The sequence below is a fragment of the Centrocercus urophasianus genome, unplaced genomic scaffold, assembly GCF_019232065.1.
Source record: "Centrocercus urophasianus isolate 14NV4802_14NV808 unplaced genomic scaffold, USGS_Curo_1.0 seq_16, whole genome shotgun sequence".
In the NCBI taxonomy this organism is placed as follows: Eukaryota; Metazoa; Chordata; class Aves; order Galliformes; family Phasianidae; genus Centrocercus; species Centrocercus urophasianus.
The window spans coordinates 23,585,897-23,600,426 of NW_024884711.1; the positions used below are offsets into that span (position 1 = coordinate 23,585,897).

Here is a 14,530-nt window from a genome sequence, read left to right on the forward strand (position 1 = left end):
TGGAGATAACTTATTTCATTTATTCAATTCTGAACTTAATTTTGATGCTAAAAATTGGTCAAAGGCACTTCAAAGAAGGTATTTCAGAAACAAATCTTACGGTGATCAGTCCAGACGAGTCACCAATTTACACCCGTCAGTAGGGACACAACAGCCTACAACTGCAAAATGAAACATTCACAGGTTTTTAGTGGAATATACTGTCCAGCAGCAATATTCATTTTATTTTTTAAGAGCATTAACAACATTTCTGGAGTATTTTAAATACAGCATGGTAAACTAAAACAAATTACACCTTTGGAATCCCACAGAAGTTTTTCTTGTCAGAAAAAGGACAAAGCAGCCTTCCCATGTTGTGCCACACTGGAAGTTCTATGTCCATCTGCCTGTGCACTATTAGCAGCAGCAGCAGGACATCAGAGAAATAACCCACATCTTTCTTAGTCATACGAAGATAAAAGCCCTTCTCGGATGGCAAACTGTGCATTACAGGTGTGCCAGGTACTCACCGAAATGCACACTCTGGAAACAGAACAGTCATATGTAAAGAAAAAGTGATTTTAATACATAACCCCATCAGAGCTAAACAAAGACAGTGTCCTTACAGGCGAAAGACATTGGGAAAAGTCCTCCCACAATGATGGGAAGATGAGAGACTGTGCTAACAGCACACAGTCTAACCCCTTCACTAAGTCCAACACAGGCTGCACAAATGAACTCAAAGTTAATGATTAAATTTGTTTGTTTTTTTTTTCTGCAAGCCAAATTTAACACTGTCCTCCAATTAGGAACTTTGCTTGGCACTCCCATTTCTTTTGAGCTAAAACACACTGCAGGGTTAATACGTTACTGTCTTATGCTAAGGAACGTTCCCATATCCAGGGGCAAACAACTGTTTAAGAAAAGCCTGCTGCTTCCTAATTCCAAGAAAACTAGTTCATAAATGTTAGATGCACCATTTTAATTACAACCAACCATACCAATGGAAGTTTCTAATTTTGATTAAGAGATCTGAGAGCAAGAGAGAGAGAGCATGCAATAATCTAAAGAGCCAAAGAGACTCTGTGCTTCTGAATCCTCCCATGAAGAAGCCTGCTGGGGCTACAGAAATACTCAATACTTTGTCAAAGCACGAAGACCTGAGAGTGAAATAATAAACTGTTAATGGTTCTGTAAGATGGCATGTGAAAATTACACTAACTGCTCAAATTCCAATCTCGTCCGCTTCAGCTGTTGAAGAATGAGATGCAAACTGCTCACTTCAGGAGGTATAGGCTCGTTGCTACATTACAATTTAGCAGAGAGCAACAGCCTTCTATTAGAACGTAAAATTGATATTTTTTCAAGCCTATTTGGATACTGACAGGAAAAAAAATATTTGGATTTCTTTGCAGTATTGCCAGAAAGGCAAAAGAAATAATATCAGAAGTGTGGGAGCAGAATACTTTAAAACAAAGCAAGAATGAGCACTGGAAGAGAAGGCTGCTCTTACTTCTCCAGATGGGCCGCCTACTTGTCACAAGCAGTAAGTTCTCGGCCTTGCAGACATGTGCTGCTCACTTCTTTATTTCTCCATTCCACCCGAGGCCCTGCCCTGCTCTGCTAAGCCCACCAACCACAGCTGGGGAACAGGCAACCATCAGAACTGCCCCAGAGGAAAGGCAAAGAGATTAACGCTGGGATCTTGATTTCATTCTACAGTTTCCTGATGTATTCCAGAACCTTTAATTGCAGGTTTGAACAATGCCACCAGAGTTATCAACAGTATAAGGATTTCACAATCTTATTGTTTGCGTGGCACGCGGGATAAACGTTTAGCTGACAGAAGGAAGCATCCAACTAAAAGAAGCTATCAGGCATTCTCTCTATGACTACAGCACCCCTCTGACCACAGCAAACTGGAGGCTTTTTCCTTTTTCTAAACAAATACGGTTATGATCTTCTAAGTCAGTTAACATAAAATAAAGCTCATCTCTTTCAGTATTTCGCAGAATCTTCCTCATGAAAGATCAACAGGTTTAACATACAAACCTAACCTATATTCAGGCAGACATGACAAACAGTATTTCAATTCCACATATTTCAGTAATTGCCATTATGCTGCACGACCTCACTACTGGACCACAGACAGAACCCCAATCTGTGCGAGAACTATCTTTGGAAAACACAAATTCCAGTACTTTATGCTAACGTCCTCTCCAGGAACCTGAAGGACAGCAGCAGTAAATAAGGCTGTCTGCTATCTAATCACTAAGTATGTGCCCTTTCCAAAGCAGTGACTGGAGGTAATCAGGTTATGTCCAAATTCATCAATATGATGAAGGCGAAAAATGCTAAAAAGAAATTTTGTTCAAGTGTGGAATAAAGGCATGTCAGGCTTCACCCCATCCCCTGAACTGCTCTATTAACTGAATTCGAAGAAGTGAAAACCACGAAGTGTTGTGTTGTGTATGTAAAACACAGACCCGACTTCTGAAAACTCTTCGGTAATTAAAACCGTTTTGTTCCACACCAAGAAAGTGTTTTCACTTACGAGGCAGAGATGCTCATAAAGTAGTGGAGAGATTAATGCACTTGAAAGATACCTGCATTCAGGCTGGGTTACCTGAATAACCAAATACTTCAGCTTCACAAGAGTGACACAGCGATCATCTATCACTTTGTTCTGAAAAAAGCAACAAGAAACTTTAAGAATGGAGGAAGAGTTCAGAAAAGGGAAATGAAGTTCTCTAAGCCAAGCAGACAAATGAGCTCTGTTCCTGTTTTAAAACAGTATGTGTTTGTACCTGTAAAATCCTGTGAATAAGGTAATGTCACAATCTCAAAGTACAGAAATGGGGAAACTGAATAGAAATGAACTAATTAACACTGGCTGAATCCAAATTATTACATGCCACCGCAACTTGGCTAACATACTATCCGTTCTGTTTTACAGAGAAAATGTAATGGAGAAGAGCTTTCATATGAAAAAGCATCTTTAGCTCACAAGTTCTGAGATGAATTTATTTAGCCAAATGGCAACTTGATTAAAATAAAATTAAAAAAAGCCATGGACAAACATAGTCTCCTCACATCACTTCAGTAATCTGAACAATAATAACTATCCCTGGGTTTCTCCCTAAGACAGTAGTGATCTAACTTCATGTTGTTTTGTACAGTAAAGATTTACAGTAAAAAACTGTAAATAATTCCTAGCAGTGAATTTAATTTCTGAAATAATTCAGACATTAATCACTGAGATGTGTCTCTGTTCTTACCAACCAGTCTGTCATTAAGGCAAAGCAGATTTGAGGCTCTATTTTTTACCCTTCTTACTTCCTTATAGGGCAACATGCACGCAGTAACTTCAGAATACTGAAAATACTGGAGAAAACCATCATGAAGCATTCCTGTTACATCAGATTTCTAGTATAAGAACTCACATAACAGAACAATTGGAAGGGAAAAAAAGAAACACTGTATGATTATCTTTGAATCTGTCCACTATGCTTTTAAATCTGAGTTCTTCTAGGAACCAGCGTACCAGAACCTCCTCCTGTTCCACAGCTCTAGGGCCCAATATCTTTGTGAGTAGGGCTGCAATGTCACACTATCCCAATCAGCCAGAGCCTACGCTGGACTCTTTTGTGCACAGGCACTGACTGGTAGTACTGCCAACGTAAGAATCGCAATGGATAATCCTAGTCCACAAGCTTCATGCAGGAGTTTGAGAAGACTCTTAATCACCGTACTGCCTTCTTTCAGTTTCCTTCAAAGTCCAATTAATTCTCAGAAGTCTTTTGCTTTAGCTTTGGATTATCCTCTAGTGCTTCATTTTTGTTCTGCTCCCCCGGGCTCTTTGCCGAATCAGGATTGTACCGATACGAATACCCATATGGACGGAGATGGTAAACCAAGTACTCCAAGTGATACATAGTCATGGAATCAACATAGTGAAATGAAACCGCAAGGTCAGAGCAGCATCCAGGGCCCTAAAATACAAAACAAGTCAAAATCATCAGCAAGAATTCCAGAGCATGCCACGGATTAAAGATACTGGAGGAAGAATTCAAACACACATTTGACTTCCTGGGAAAAAATCCCTTTCGTCATTCATGTATTTATTTCGAAGCTTAGCATCAGGCAAGCAAATTGGATCAATCAGGCAGATTTGCCAAAGCATCTTTCCTAAGACAGAAATGGATAGATAGTCTCTGGCCTCTGTAATCAAGCCAGTGAAGAAACTTGCTGCCTGCACTTAATGCCAGAGGGCATTTTTTGCTTTTACAGAATCACAGAATGGCCCAGGTTGGAAGGGACCTCAAGGATCATGAATCTCCAACCCCCCTGCCACAAGCAGGGCCACCAACCTCCACATTTAATACTAGACCAGGCTGCCCAAAGCCCCATCCAGCCTGGCCTTGAACACCTCCAGGGACAGGGCATCAAACATCATCATTTTACATACTTCATAAAAATGAATCAGGCAGCAGCAAGCAGCTTGCAGAGACACTGCCTTTTATTTAGGCATTTTCAGACTTGGAAATTCCTTATTAGTCTCAGGACAACGTCCTGCCACCCTGTGACTGAGTATATGATATACAAACATATGCAAAAATCTAAATGAAAAATGGCTAAGCAAAACAAATACTCAAGTTGGAAACTTAATTTAAGAGAAGTCAGCCAAAATTAGGTGTCCTCATGGATCAGTGCTAGGGTTGATACTCTTTAATGTCTTTGACAGTGACATCAACAGTGGGGTCGAGTGCAAACTCAAGCAAATCACCCCACTCCAGCTGTGGGGTGAGGTCAACACACCTGAGGGATGGGGTGCCATCCAGAGGGATCTAGACAGGCTGAGCAGTGGGCCCAGCTGAACATCATGAGGTTCAACAAATCCAAGTGCAAGGTCTTGCACCTGGGTCAAGGCAACATCCATTACTAATATAAGGTGAGGGACAAAAAGATTGAGTAGCTGGGGGTACTGGCTGATGATGAAAACCTAAGAAACAATCATTATTTTTTAAAACACTGCTTTGTAATGAACCTCACAGGACTCGCTTCCTATTGCACAGCAGTCTGAGATACAAGGGTACAAAACAGAACAGGAACTTTGCAGGTAACTTTGCAAGGAACGTAGTAGTGCTGACACCAGACAAGTTCTCTTAAGAAGATTTCATCATTTCTTGCTGTCCACCAAACACAGGCAAACAGTAATAGCAATTCAAGATTGAGTAGCTCCTCCAGAACATTTATCTCTTCGCACCAGTTTTAGCTGATGACTATGGTATTTAACACAGGTGTATCCAACAACGTCACAACAAAATTTTCCTTTCTAAAATACATTTAGCTGCCATTCAACTGTCAACTCAAACACTGTATCATGGTAAGACATACGTCATGGAACACATGCCACATTCCTAAAGACTTACCTCTACAGCAGGGTAATAATTGTAATTCCAGTACCAGAATGTTTTTGGTAGGTATCCTCTGATTAAGAGATGTTCTGGAACAAAGGGATGGAATGTTTCCCTACCACTTGTATCCCTGGAATCTCCTGCTTCTACATTAATGATCTCCATGCACTTTCCTAGTGCTAAGTCTTCAATAGAGGAACTATGAGAGCATTTGTTGGTTTTAAAAGCAGTCACAAATCTTTTCAGAGCTTCTTTGCTCAGAACATACCCCGCTCCTCCACTCATGTAGCCCTGTTTCACATAAGGCTTAAACCTTCTTCCAAAGTATATCGGCTGTTCAGGACTGTACTTTGAAAGAAGCCACCTTAAATTGTCCAATATAACATACGTATCATCATCCGCTTTCATGAACCAATCAGCATCATCAAAATAATGGTCATAAACATACTGAAAAGCTTTTATAGTCTTCCAGTAAAGTTGGTCCCTGCCTTCTTTGGTTTCTAGGCCCACTGTTGGGAAGTCTTTATTTTCCTCAGAGCTCATAAAAAGTATTTTATTGCAACGTTGGGCCCAGGTGGCTTTAACATGTCTGGCTTTCTTCTCCAGATTTTGAGGTCCAGTCATGACCCAACAAAGTATTTTCACCTTCTGATAGAGTCCATCTGCAACATTTTTATTCTCATCTGAAAAAGAGAGGAAAATTCCCAAACATCAGATTTGGCTGAGCACTGATACATACAGGAGAGCAAGCCCCCCCCAGACACTCTGCTTCTAATTCAGGAAATACATGCAGAGGGACACAGGAGGTCTTTGTTTTCAAATGAAATTAATATTAAGTTTCAGAAGAAAATAAACTCCCCAAACCAAGAAACTAAAATTCTCGAAGTTACTTTGACTTCACAGGATAAAGGGAAGCTGGATCAAAATGGGTATCTTTTCATTGTGACTTCAGAACGGTTTAACACATAAAAACCGTGAGAAGTCATCCTCTTTGTGGCATTAGAAGATTAATTCAAATTTAAAATATATATTTATACCATTCACAAAGTACACAGCAACTGGAAAAAAAAAAAGCTCTAAGAACTTCTTATCTTTGTTACATAATTTTTTTTTAACTAACAAAACCTAATAAACAATTCTAACATACCAATCTGTTTCTGAAGGGAAATGCAGATGGTAGGGCAGAAAAAATTATTATAAAATCAAGTTAAATCTTATCTGTAAATTATCAGTGGTATTAAGATAGAATGAACCCAGTATTAATGTGCCAAACAACAGATGTGGAATATAACATTTTCCAAGGTGCCAAAGCATTTGTTTCCCCTCAAAGAAACTTTCACTGGACACATACAGTGATGTTAACTCATGCAAAAGAACATTCCATGGTTGGTGAGATTTGTACCACTGGTCCTAAAATATTACTGTTTAACCTTATCAAAAACAGTTTTCTTTGAAACAGTTTTCTACAACCACAAGCAAAACACTCACAAACTTCACTTACAAAGCTTGCAGTTTAAGTAACTTTAGATTATAAATTACTTATTAATGCCTTGTGAAATAAATGCATTATAGTGCAGGCAATTTTTCTTATCTAAACTGCCCCAGTTCAGATACTATCTGTATTAGGACTGAGAATGAACTCATGATAAGATGGGTCAAATATAAAAGTGTGCCTGAAATATCAGAAGGGTCTGCCTTCTTCAAAAAGAAAAATCAAAGTGCAACAGACTGTTTCTAGCTGAGAACAGTAATTAGTCTTGTGGATTGTGGATCAGGAAGGCAAAGAGGGCCCAGTGAGGCACCCATCCTATTTTTTTCCTTTTAGGGTTATCTGAGAATTAGATCAGATGTTAGAAATGGTCCAGAACTATCTCCTTAAAGCTGAAAAACAATTCAATCACATCTTCAATGCTAACAAATATATCTGCCTAGCAAAGGTTCCAAAGGGAAAATGCAAAAATCACGAATGTGATGTAAGCAAAGAAAATCACCTTGCAGTAGACCTCAAGAGAACAAAGTTACTTAGATGTAACCTGAACACTGGCAAACAGAAAGAAAACGATTCATACAAATACTTGGCAGTTTGTGGTGCATGAAAGGGTACTTATTATATAATAAATCAGGTGTAACAAAATACCTCTATGCTGTCCAGAGTCCGCATTGAAATTCATTTGTCCTTGCAGCTGATTGTTATCAGTATCTTCTGAGTGTTGACCATGTGGATCATTGTGAAGAATACGAGGTTGGATCTCAACCTGTTCTTCTAGTATCATGCTAAACAGGAGATAGCATAGAAAAAATCCTATTGCAGATCCAAAACTGAAGGTCAGAAGGTTCATCAAAGACTTAGAAGAGGCCATTTCCTGAAGGTAATACGCTGTCAAAAACAAGTGGAAAATACATTAAGGGTAAAGCAGCTTAACACATAACTCAAATCTAACATACAACAAGAAATCAAGGACAAAACACCTTAAAGAAGAAATCTCAAATCTAACTCTGATCCAGAACCCCTGTGCTTGCATGGGAGTTTAAGTACAGAAGCAATGCAACTGGTTACAGAAAATGTACAGACATATTCAGGGCCAAACCCAACTGTGTACTACTTAGCTTACAATTATAAAGGACAAGCTGAATACACAAGAGTGCCTGTGCACACAGAAAGCACTTCTTTGACCATACTGATAGAACATTTATACAAGAATACTTTAAAGTGCAATATCTTAAATATAAAATGGTAATACACGTTCACTTCTCTTGGCCTTAAGAAAACTGTGCTTAAAAAGGTAATGCCTGTCTTACAAAACTAAGAGATGATCCAAGGCAACGTACAGGTTGAGACACCGTGCGGGCGTGAGATGAACTCCAGCAGTTGGAATATCATAGCAATTCTTAAACAGATGCCAAATACAAGCAGACATTCAAGACTTATAAAAGTCAATCTACTCTGATCTCAAAGTAGGGCATCTTCCTTTCACTTTTAGAAGTACTGAGGACACACTTCCAGAAGAAAAGTGAGAGAACATCAGAATTTCAGTAAAGAAACACTCCCTTTTAGAAGGCATTTGGAAGAAGAGGAGAACAAAGCACGTCAGCCTCAAAGCCACTCCTACATGTCAAAAAACATGTATTCCAGTCAAGTAAACCTAATCTTTGGCCACACCTGTGCTTCTCAAAAAGAAAAGGACTTGGCTTAGCATTGTAAGAACTTTAAAGAAAGACCTACATCTATGTAAAATGAGCTTTATACATCTAAAACAATGGTGAATTTACATCTCTTAAGCACCTGTGGGCCAACTCCAGGCCATGGAGGCCTGAGAGATTTGAAAGGAGTTGAGATGTGTTCAAATAATTCATGATTAAACCACAGAAACACAGACAGTTAAACACATACCGGAGTCAAGCCAACCTTACAAAGGAGCTGTTGGCATTCCCTCCATTAGCATCATTCTTCACATCATGAGGCAGAACCCCATTTAGTAAGTTGGGAGCCAAAAAAAAGGTCAGAGAATGCACAGAGCAAGAGGACTGACTTTAAAATGAGCAGTACTTCCTACACAACCAGCTGCCACCACGGATAAGGCAGGTGGAAGCAAGCGCTCAGACGTTCTATTGCAAAACCCTTCAGCCTCCCTGTGACATCAACATCTCTACAGAGCAGAAAGAAAAACCAACACTGGCATACAGAAGAGCTTGGGCAAGAGATCTCAGAATGCACAGCGCCCAGACTGCAAAGGTGTGTCTGAGGCAAACAGACAGCAGTAAAGAGAGAAACTGTTAGGGAACAGAAATGTTGCAGTGCTCCATGACACTGCAGTGAATGTGGCTACAAGGGTATCTTCTCTTAACATCCTTATGCCGTGCTAATGATGTTGCTTTGAATTCACCTCCAGCTGTCGCTTTCCTAACACAGTAGGTCAGTCCCAAAATGACACCTCTGTTCTGCACATTATTAAGGTGGGACATTCCTCTAAAAAGCTTGCCGGATACTTGTCAGTGTTACAGCAAAAATGATATTTCAAGTTGATATTCTGCTGTCTGTAACGTATTTGATCTACGTTATTACAACAGCAAACATCAGTAAAGAAAAACACCATGATGACCACAAATCATAAGCTGATGCTGCCACGTCTCATCAAGGCCCCACGCACACAGCTGCTTCTAAGCAAAGGTATTGATGTTCATCAAAGGCTGAATGCCTTCTAGAGATCAGCATCAAAGATCCGCCGCCACCCGCGCAACCCATCCAGCCCGCATCCACCTCCCTGCTGGCTATGAAGAGCCTTTTGCAAAGTGCCAGCCCCAAGCACGCTGCATGAATCACCACGCAGCAACACCCACTCCAAACACCAGCTTCCTGCCCCTTTACGTCCTTGGATCAAAAAGCAGAGAGGACAGAAGGCAGGCGTAGCCATGGGGCCGGGGCCTCCAGAAGCCACCTGGCTCAGCTGAGAGGGGAGAAGCTGCAGCATGCGACAAGGCCTCCTTTCCACACTGCCAGGAAAATGAAACAGAACTGGAAACGCAACTTAAAGCACGGAAGAAAAACTAAGAGGTCAAAAGGCTGTACCAGGCAGTAAAGGAGTTCTAATTCTTTAACATGAACAAGCAGAACATACAGCTTTTAATCATATATTGTCATATGTAATGTGCCTAGCTTTATTTCTGTGTCTTATATGCCATAAACTTGGACAGAAAACCCAAGGACTTAAATGAAGTGCCCAACCCTACCATGGCCACAATTTAAGGGAAAGCCCAGACACACAAGCAGCCGGTGACTCTGAAAAGCACTCGCTGCACTAAAGATATCTTTTTGTGCTTTAACTTGTCCCACGTATCACCACAAAGGTCAGCTCAGAACTGGAAATGAGCAAAGGGAGAGTGCCAGGATAAAACAATGCCTTCCTTCAGCATATTTAAAAGGAGGAAAAACTACCCATGGATGCACACAAAGTAGCTGCAGTAGTTTCTACTAGAAAAAAAGTTGTTTCGCTGTTCAATATTACCATTATTATTATACAGTTTTCAATTGGAAATAATCTGCTCACGACTTCATTTCATATCAACAAACTGGACATACATGCATACATCCCCATATGCTCATGAACTCCAGCAGCACACAGGACAGTACTTCTGTTTTTTAACTGTATGTTGCTATTTGACACATGCGGTGCCTTTTAACTTGCCAGCAGCAGTTACTGAAAGCAACAGCAGTTCTTATGATGACAAACACTCCCACTCCCACTTCCTTGTTACCACTCTTTTCCAAAAAGGGATTTATTCAGAGGTGAGATACAAGTAGAAGGAAAAGGCAAGTGCAGAACACAGGACACTTAAACATTCCCATTTTTATTCCTACTTCTATCTTCACTTCTTTTGACTTCAAAAAGAGACGCAATTTAAAAGGAAAGGAAAAAAGCCCTGTAACGATAAGCTTACACTTGTGCTCCATTACTACATCATGACAGCTTAAATAAATCTCTTTATCTACTTACACTCTCATGTAAGTAGCCTTATTCACATCAGCCAAAACGACGAGTGTTTTAAAACTCTATGACAACTTAGCAGTCATTGGTTTGGCTTCAAATTTATGTTTTGAGAACCAAAGATTCCTGCATCCTCAACTTGCAGTAACTTTCACCTGTTGGGTGCTGCCAGCCACGGCAGCCTGAGGCTGCTGCAGCTTCTTGTCCCAGGCACCGGCAGCAGCAAGGCTGAGGCTGTACAGCACACATGCACAGCACCTCACGCTGTTCCCTGGCCAAGACAAAGGTCAGTTAGTGTGAAAACGAGCATACGCACAATGCGGATCTCTACAGGGCAGAGAATTGAGATTGAGAATCTAACCAGGAACTGCTGGTCTCCCCACAGACCCCCTCCCATTCCTGGTTCAGATCTCATCCAGATTCACAGTGCCAACTCCCCATGGGTGCACCACAGATTCCTCTCTGAACGGCCCCAGATGCTCCACCTATCCAGTACCCAGCCAGCCTTTGCATCCAGTCACCTCTCTCACACATGTGCACCAATGAGCCTCTAAAACAATTTTCAAACCTCATATTCTCTTCTGATCTCTCTCACTGCCAGCTCAAATATCCCCTCATCTCACTAGCACTGTGCCCACACCCAGTTGCACTCATACTTGGCCCCGGGCCCGCTGTCCTACTCACCAGCCAGCCCAGCCCAATGCTCACGAGCAACCATACAGTGGCAGACCTGCCAACACACGTGCTCTGCTCTCTCCAGGTCACCAACCCATCTGGTGGCACCTAGACTCTCTCTCTCTCTCATCAGTCACAGAGGTCCCTACAGCTTACAGTATCATTCCTGTTGCTGGCACTGAGACTTCAATATGCACATATGAATACAGAGTCCTCTCTTCCAGGAGAACAGTTATATATGGAGCTTAATGAGAAAAAGGAACAGGCTGCAGAAATCCAGCATAGGATACAACCAGACAAACATGCTGACCAGTGTTTGTTTGCACTTGACTGGGCTTTTTATCCTCTATTCCATCTATTTTCCCATAACTGTTGCCCTGCAAACCACCTTGCTCCCCTCCTCTGGTCCCTCCCTTAAGCATCTGTAAGAAGCTCTATACAATCACAAGATGCTCCTCTCCTGCATCCCATAAGACGACCCATGCTCTGCTGGCAGTTACCCCTCTCAACCCTGTAAGCTGTTCCAGAAAGCCTGTTGACATGCTGTGTGTCACACCCTGGGCAATGGGGCCGATGGCTGTCCTGTGACAGGACACAAACACTAATCTCTAATTCCTCTAATGAGATTCATGGTTCCCCCATGGTTCCACCACCACTACTGTTGTGCCTCTGCGCTCCTTTGCATTCCTGATGATGAGCCTCTCACCACAGCCTGAAATATTGCCCTCACTCTGCTAGCTGCTTATGATGAACACCTTATAATTAACACTTTGAATTAAACGCAGACCATAAAACCATCTAATGTTGTTTCAAGAGGAAACACGTTCAACAGTCAAAAATCAATCAGTGGTTTTGAAACTTAGAGAATACATTATGCAGTAAGCAGCAGAGATCCAGAACTCTTGCACCTTTCATCCCACTATCATTCCATCGTCTTTTGCTCAAGATTTCACAAATTAATCATGTAAAACATGGTACACACACAGCTGACTCTTCCCTGCGTCCCCTTACTGATGGAGAGAGCAGGAAGCAGCGAGGCCTCAGCACGAAGCAGAAGGCACAGGCCAGAGAATCACAGCATATCCTGCATTGGAAGGGACCCATAAGGAGCACTGAGTCCAACTTCCAGTGTCCTCTGCGAGCTGCACCATTGGCAATGGAATCAATGGCTTCTACACCGTGCCTCGAACAGTCAAGCGATGCAACAAGGTACTTAGAGGCAAAGCACAGAAGGCACAGTTAGCTGTACATGCCAGTGAAGGCTTTCTGCTCAGTAGGAACCGCTGTTTCTAGAAGCTCTGCGCACACATCGGCGCTCCTGGCACATCCACAATGTGAAGCTGTACATCCACAAATGCAGCTTCCCTGTCAGCCAAGCGCAGATGACGTTCTCCGCTTTCAAAACCATCGTTTAACATTCTACCGGCGTAAGCACTTCTTAGGAGAGGTCCCTTCCCGGCCGGCTCTGCCGCTTCCCCAGTCAGGCGTAGCGGTGCCCGCTGCAGGCGGCTCACGGCGGCACGGAACCGGACGCAGCCGCAGCCGGCCGCATCCCCTGCAGCAACAGGTCAGCCCCCGGTGGCGCCGCGCCCCGCAGGCCGGCCCCGGGCCCCGTCTCGCCGCCGTACCTCCCCTCCGCGCGGCCGCTGCCGAGCGCGGCCTGCCGAGCGCCTCCTCTCCGCCCGCGGGGCCCCTCCGCTCCCGGCGGACGCCCGCCGTCCCCGCGGCCGGTGCTCCCCCAGGCGGCCCCTCCTGGCGTCTTCCTTCCCACGCGGGCCGACGCTGCCGGCGGCCCCCTCGCCGCCCTCCGCCGGCCCTCGGCTCCCCCTCGCCACGCTCCCCTCACCTCAGCGGCCGGCGGGGACCCGGCGCGCGCTCCGCCGCGCGACCCCCAAGCAGCCGTTGGCTACGCGCCGCGCACACGGCCGCGCCGCCACCATCCCTCCGCCCTGCGCGTCACCCCGCGCCGCGCACCCCGCCGAGGGCGGGGCCCGCCACGCCCCGCCGTGCGCTGATTGGGCGGCGAGCGCCGGGGAGGGCGTGGCCATCCGGGGCACGCGCATTTAATCCCTGGCGGATTCTATCCGCCGATGGCCGCTGTCTGTGGGGGGTACCGTGACGCGCGCCTCCGGTGCTTCCACGGCCGTCCCGTCCGGCTGCTCCCGGCGCTGCGGGGCACCCGCGCTGAGTCGGCGGCTGTGCGGGACGAGCCGCGCGTCGTGCTGGGAGAGCGGCGAGGCAGCTGAGGGCGTCCGCTCCCCGCAGCGCTCGCGAGTTCTTAAGCATGCTTCCCTCCGTGCACGTCCCCCCCCGACAGCGCGGTCCTTCGTGGTCGGCTTACCTTCCTACCTCCGCTCGCAGCCCCTAGCCTCCACGGTGCCGCCGGCCCGGAGCCTCCGTGCTGCTGAATTGCCATGAGGCGGCTGCACGGTTGCTAGGAGACCGAGCACTCCGCAATCTCTCCTTATCGCCTAGTGCAAACGCCGCCTGCCTTCCCAGAGCCGGTGACGTTGCGTTCTGGATACCTTTCCTGGGAAAATGCGGTTAAGTATGATGACGAACTGCGGATTTAGGTGGTTGGCGTTACAGTGTGACCAAGGAAGCGTTTGGCAGGTAGTAGGAAGTTAATGGGGTTCTGTAGATAGGGATTATAGTGCTGCAAAGAGTGCGGGTGCAGCTCCCGTCAGTGGGGTTCAGCTCGAACTGCGGCTTTGCCCTCCTGCAGGTCGATGTGTGCTCGCTCTCTGAAACCGTCTGGCCCCAGCTGTGCCCTTCCCTCGGCTCTTCTCCTAATGAGTCACTGGCACGGCTGCACGAGATGAGGCTTCTCTGTTGGCTGCAGAAGCTCCTGTCATAGTTCCAGTCCTGCCTCATTCTGCTCCTTGCTGTGTCCTCGAAACGATGACCAGAAGTGAACAGGATTTCCCTGAGCAGTTCCATCACAGTAGGGGCAAAGGTGAGGCGAGCACACTTGAT

At 44.5% G+C, this 14,530-nt stretch overlaps 1 protein-coding gene across 3 annotated transcripts; it reads right to left on the reverse strand.

Annotated features, from left to right (window-relative positions):
* Positions 1 to 13,460, reverse strand: C1GALT1 (core 1 synthase, glycoprotein-N-acetylgalactosamine 3-beta-galactosyltransferase 1). Of its 3 annotated transcripts, XM_042817323.1 has the most exons (5): positions 12,539 to 12,546; positions 11,035 to 11,150; positions 7,534 to 7,773; positions 5,412 to 6,079; positions 1 to 3,971 (listed from the first exon to the last, which is right to left on the reverse strand). In XM_042817323.1, the coding sequence occupies exons 2-5, from the start codon at positions 11,126 to 11,128 to the stop codon at positions 3,762 to 3,764; spliced, it is 1,212 nt and encodes a 403-aa protein (XP_042673257.1). In that variant the 5' UTR covers positions 11,129 to 11,150; positions 12,539 to 12,546; the 3' UTR covers positions 1 to 3,761. The 3 variants fall into 3 exon arrangements, with proteins under 3 accessions (XP_042673257.1, XP_042673258.1, XP_042673259.1); XM_042817324.1 differs by lacking the exons at positions 11,035 to 11,150; positions 12,539 to 12,546 and adding an exon at positions 13,401 to 13,460; XM_042817325.1 differs by lacking the exons at positions 11,035 to 11,150; positions 12,539 to 12,546 and adding an exon at positions 13,183 to 13,226.
* Positions 13,461 to 14,530: the final 1,070 nt, after the last annotated feature.

What these genes read in the sequence shown, in the direction of transcription:
- C1GALT1 (XM_042817323.1), bottom strand. Translation starts at nt 11,128, where the DNA reads ATGTGTGCTGTACAGCCTCAGCCTTGCTGCTGCCGGTGCCTGGGACAA. An exon ending in GGACTCTGGACAGCATAGAG is followed by an intron (nt 6,080 to 7,533) that starts GTATTTTGTTAC and finishes TCTCTTTTTCAG; the next exon opens with ATGAGAATAAAAATGTTGCA. An exon ending in ATTATTACCCTGCTGTAGAG is followed by an intron (nt 3,972 to 5,411) that starts GTAAGTCTTTAG and finishes TTTGTATTTTAG; the next exon opens with GGCCCTGGATGCTGCTCTGA.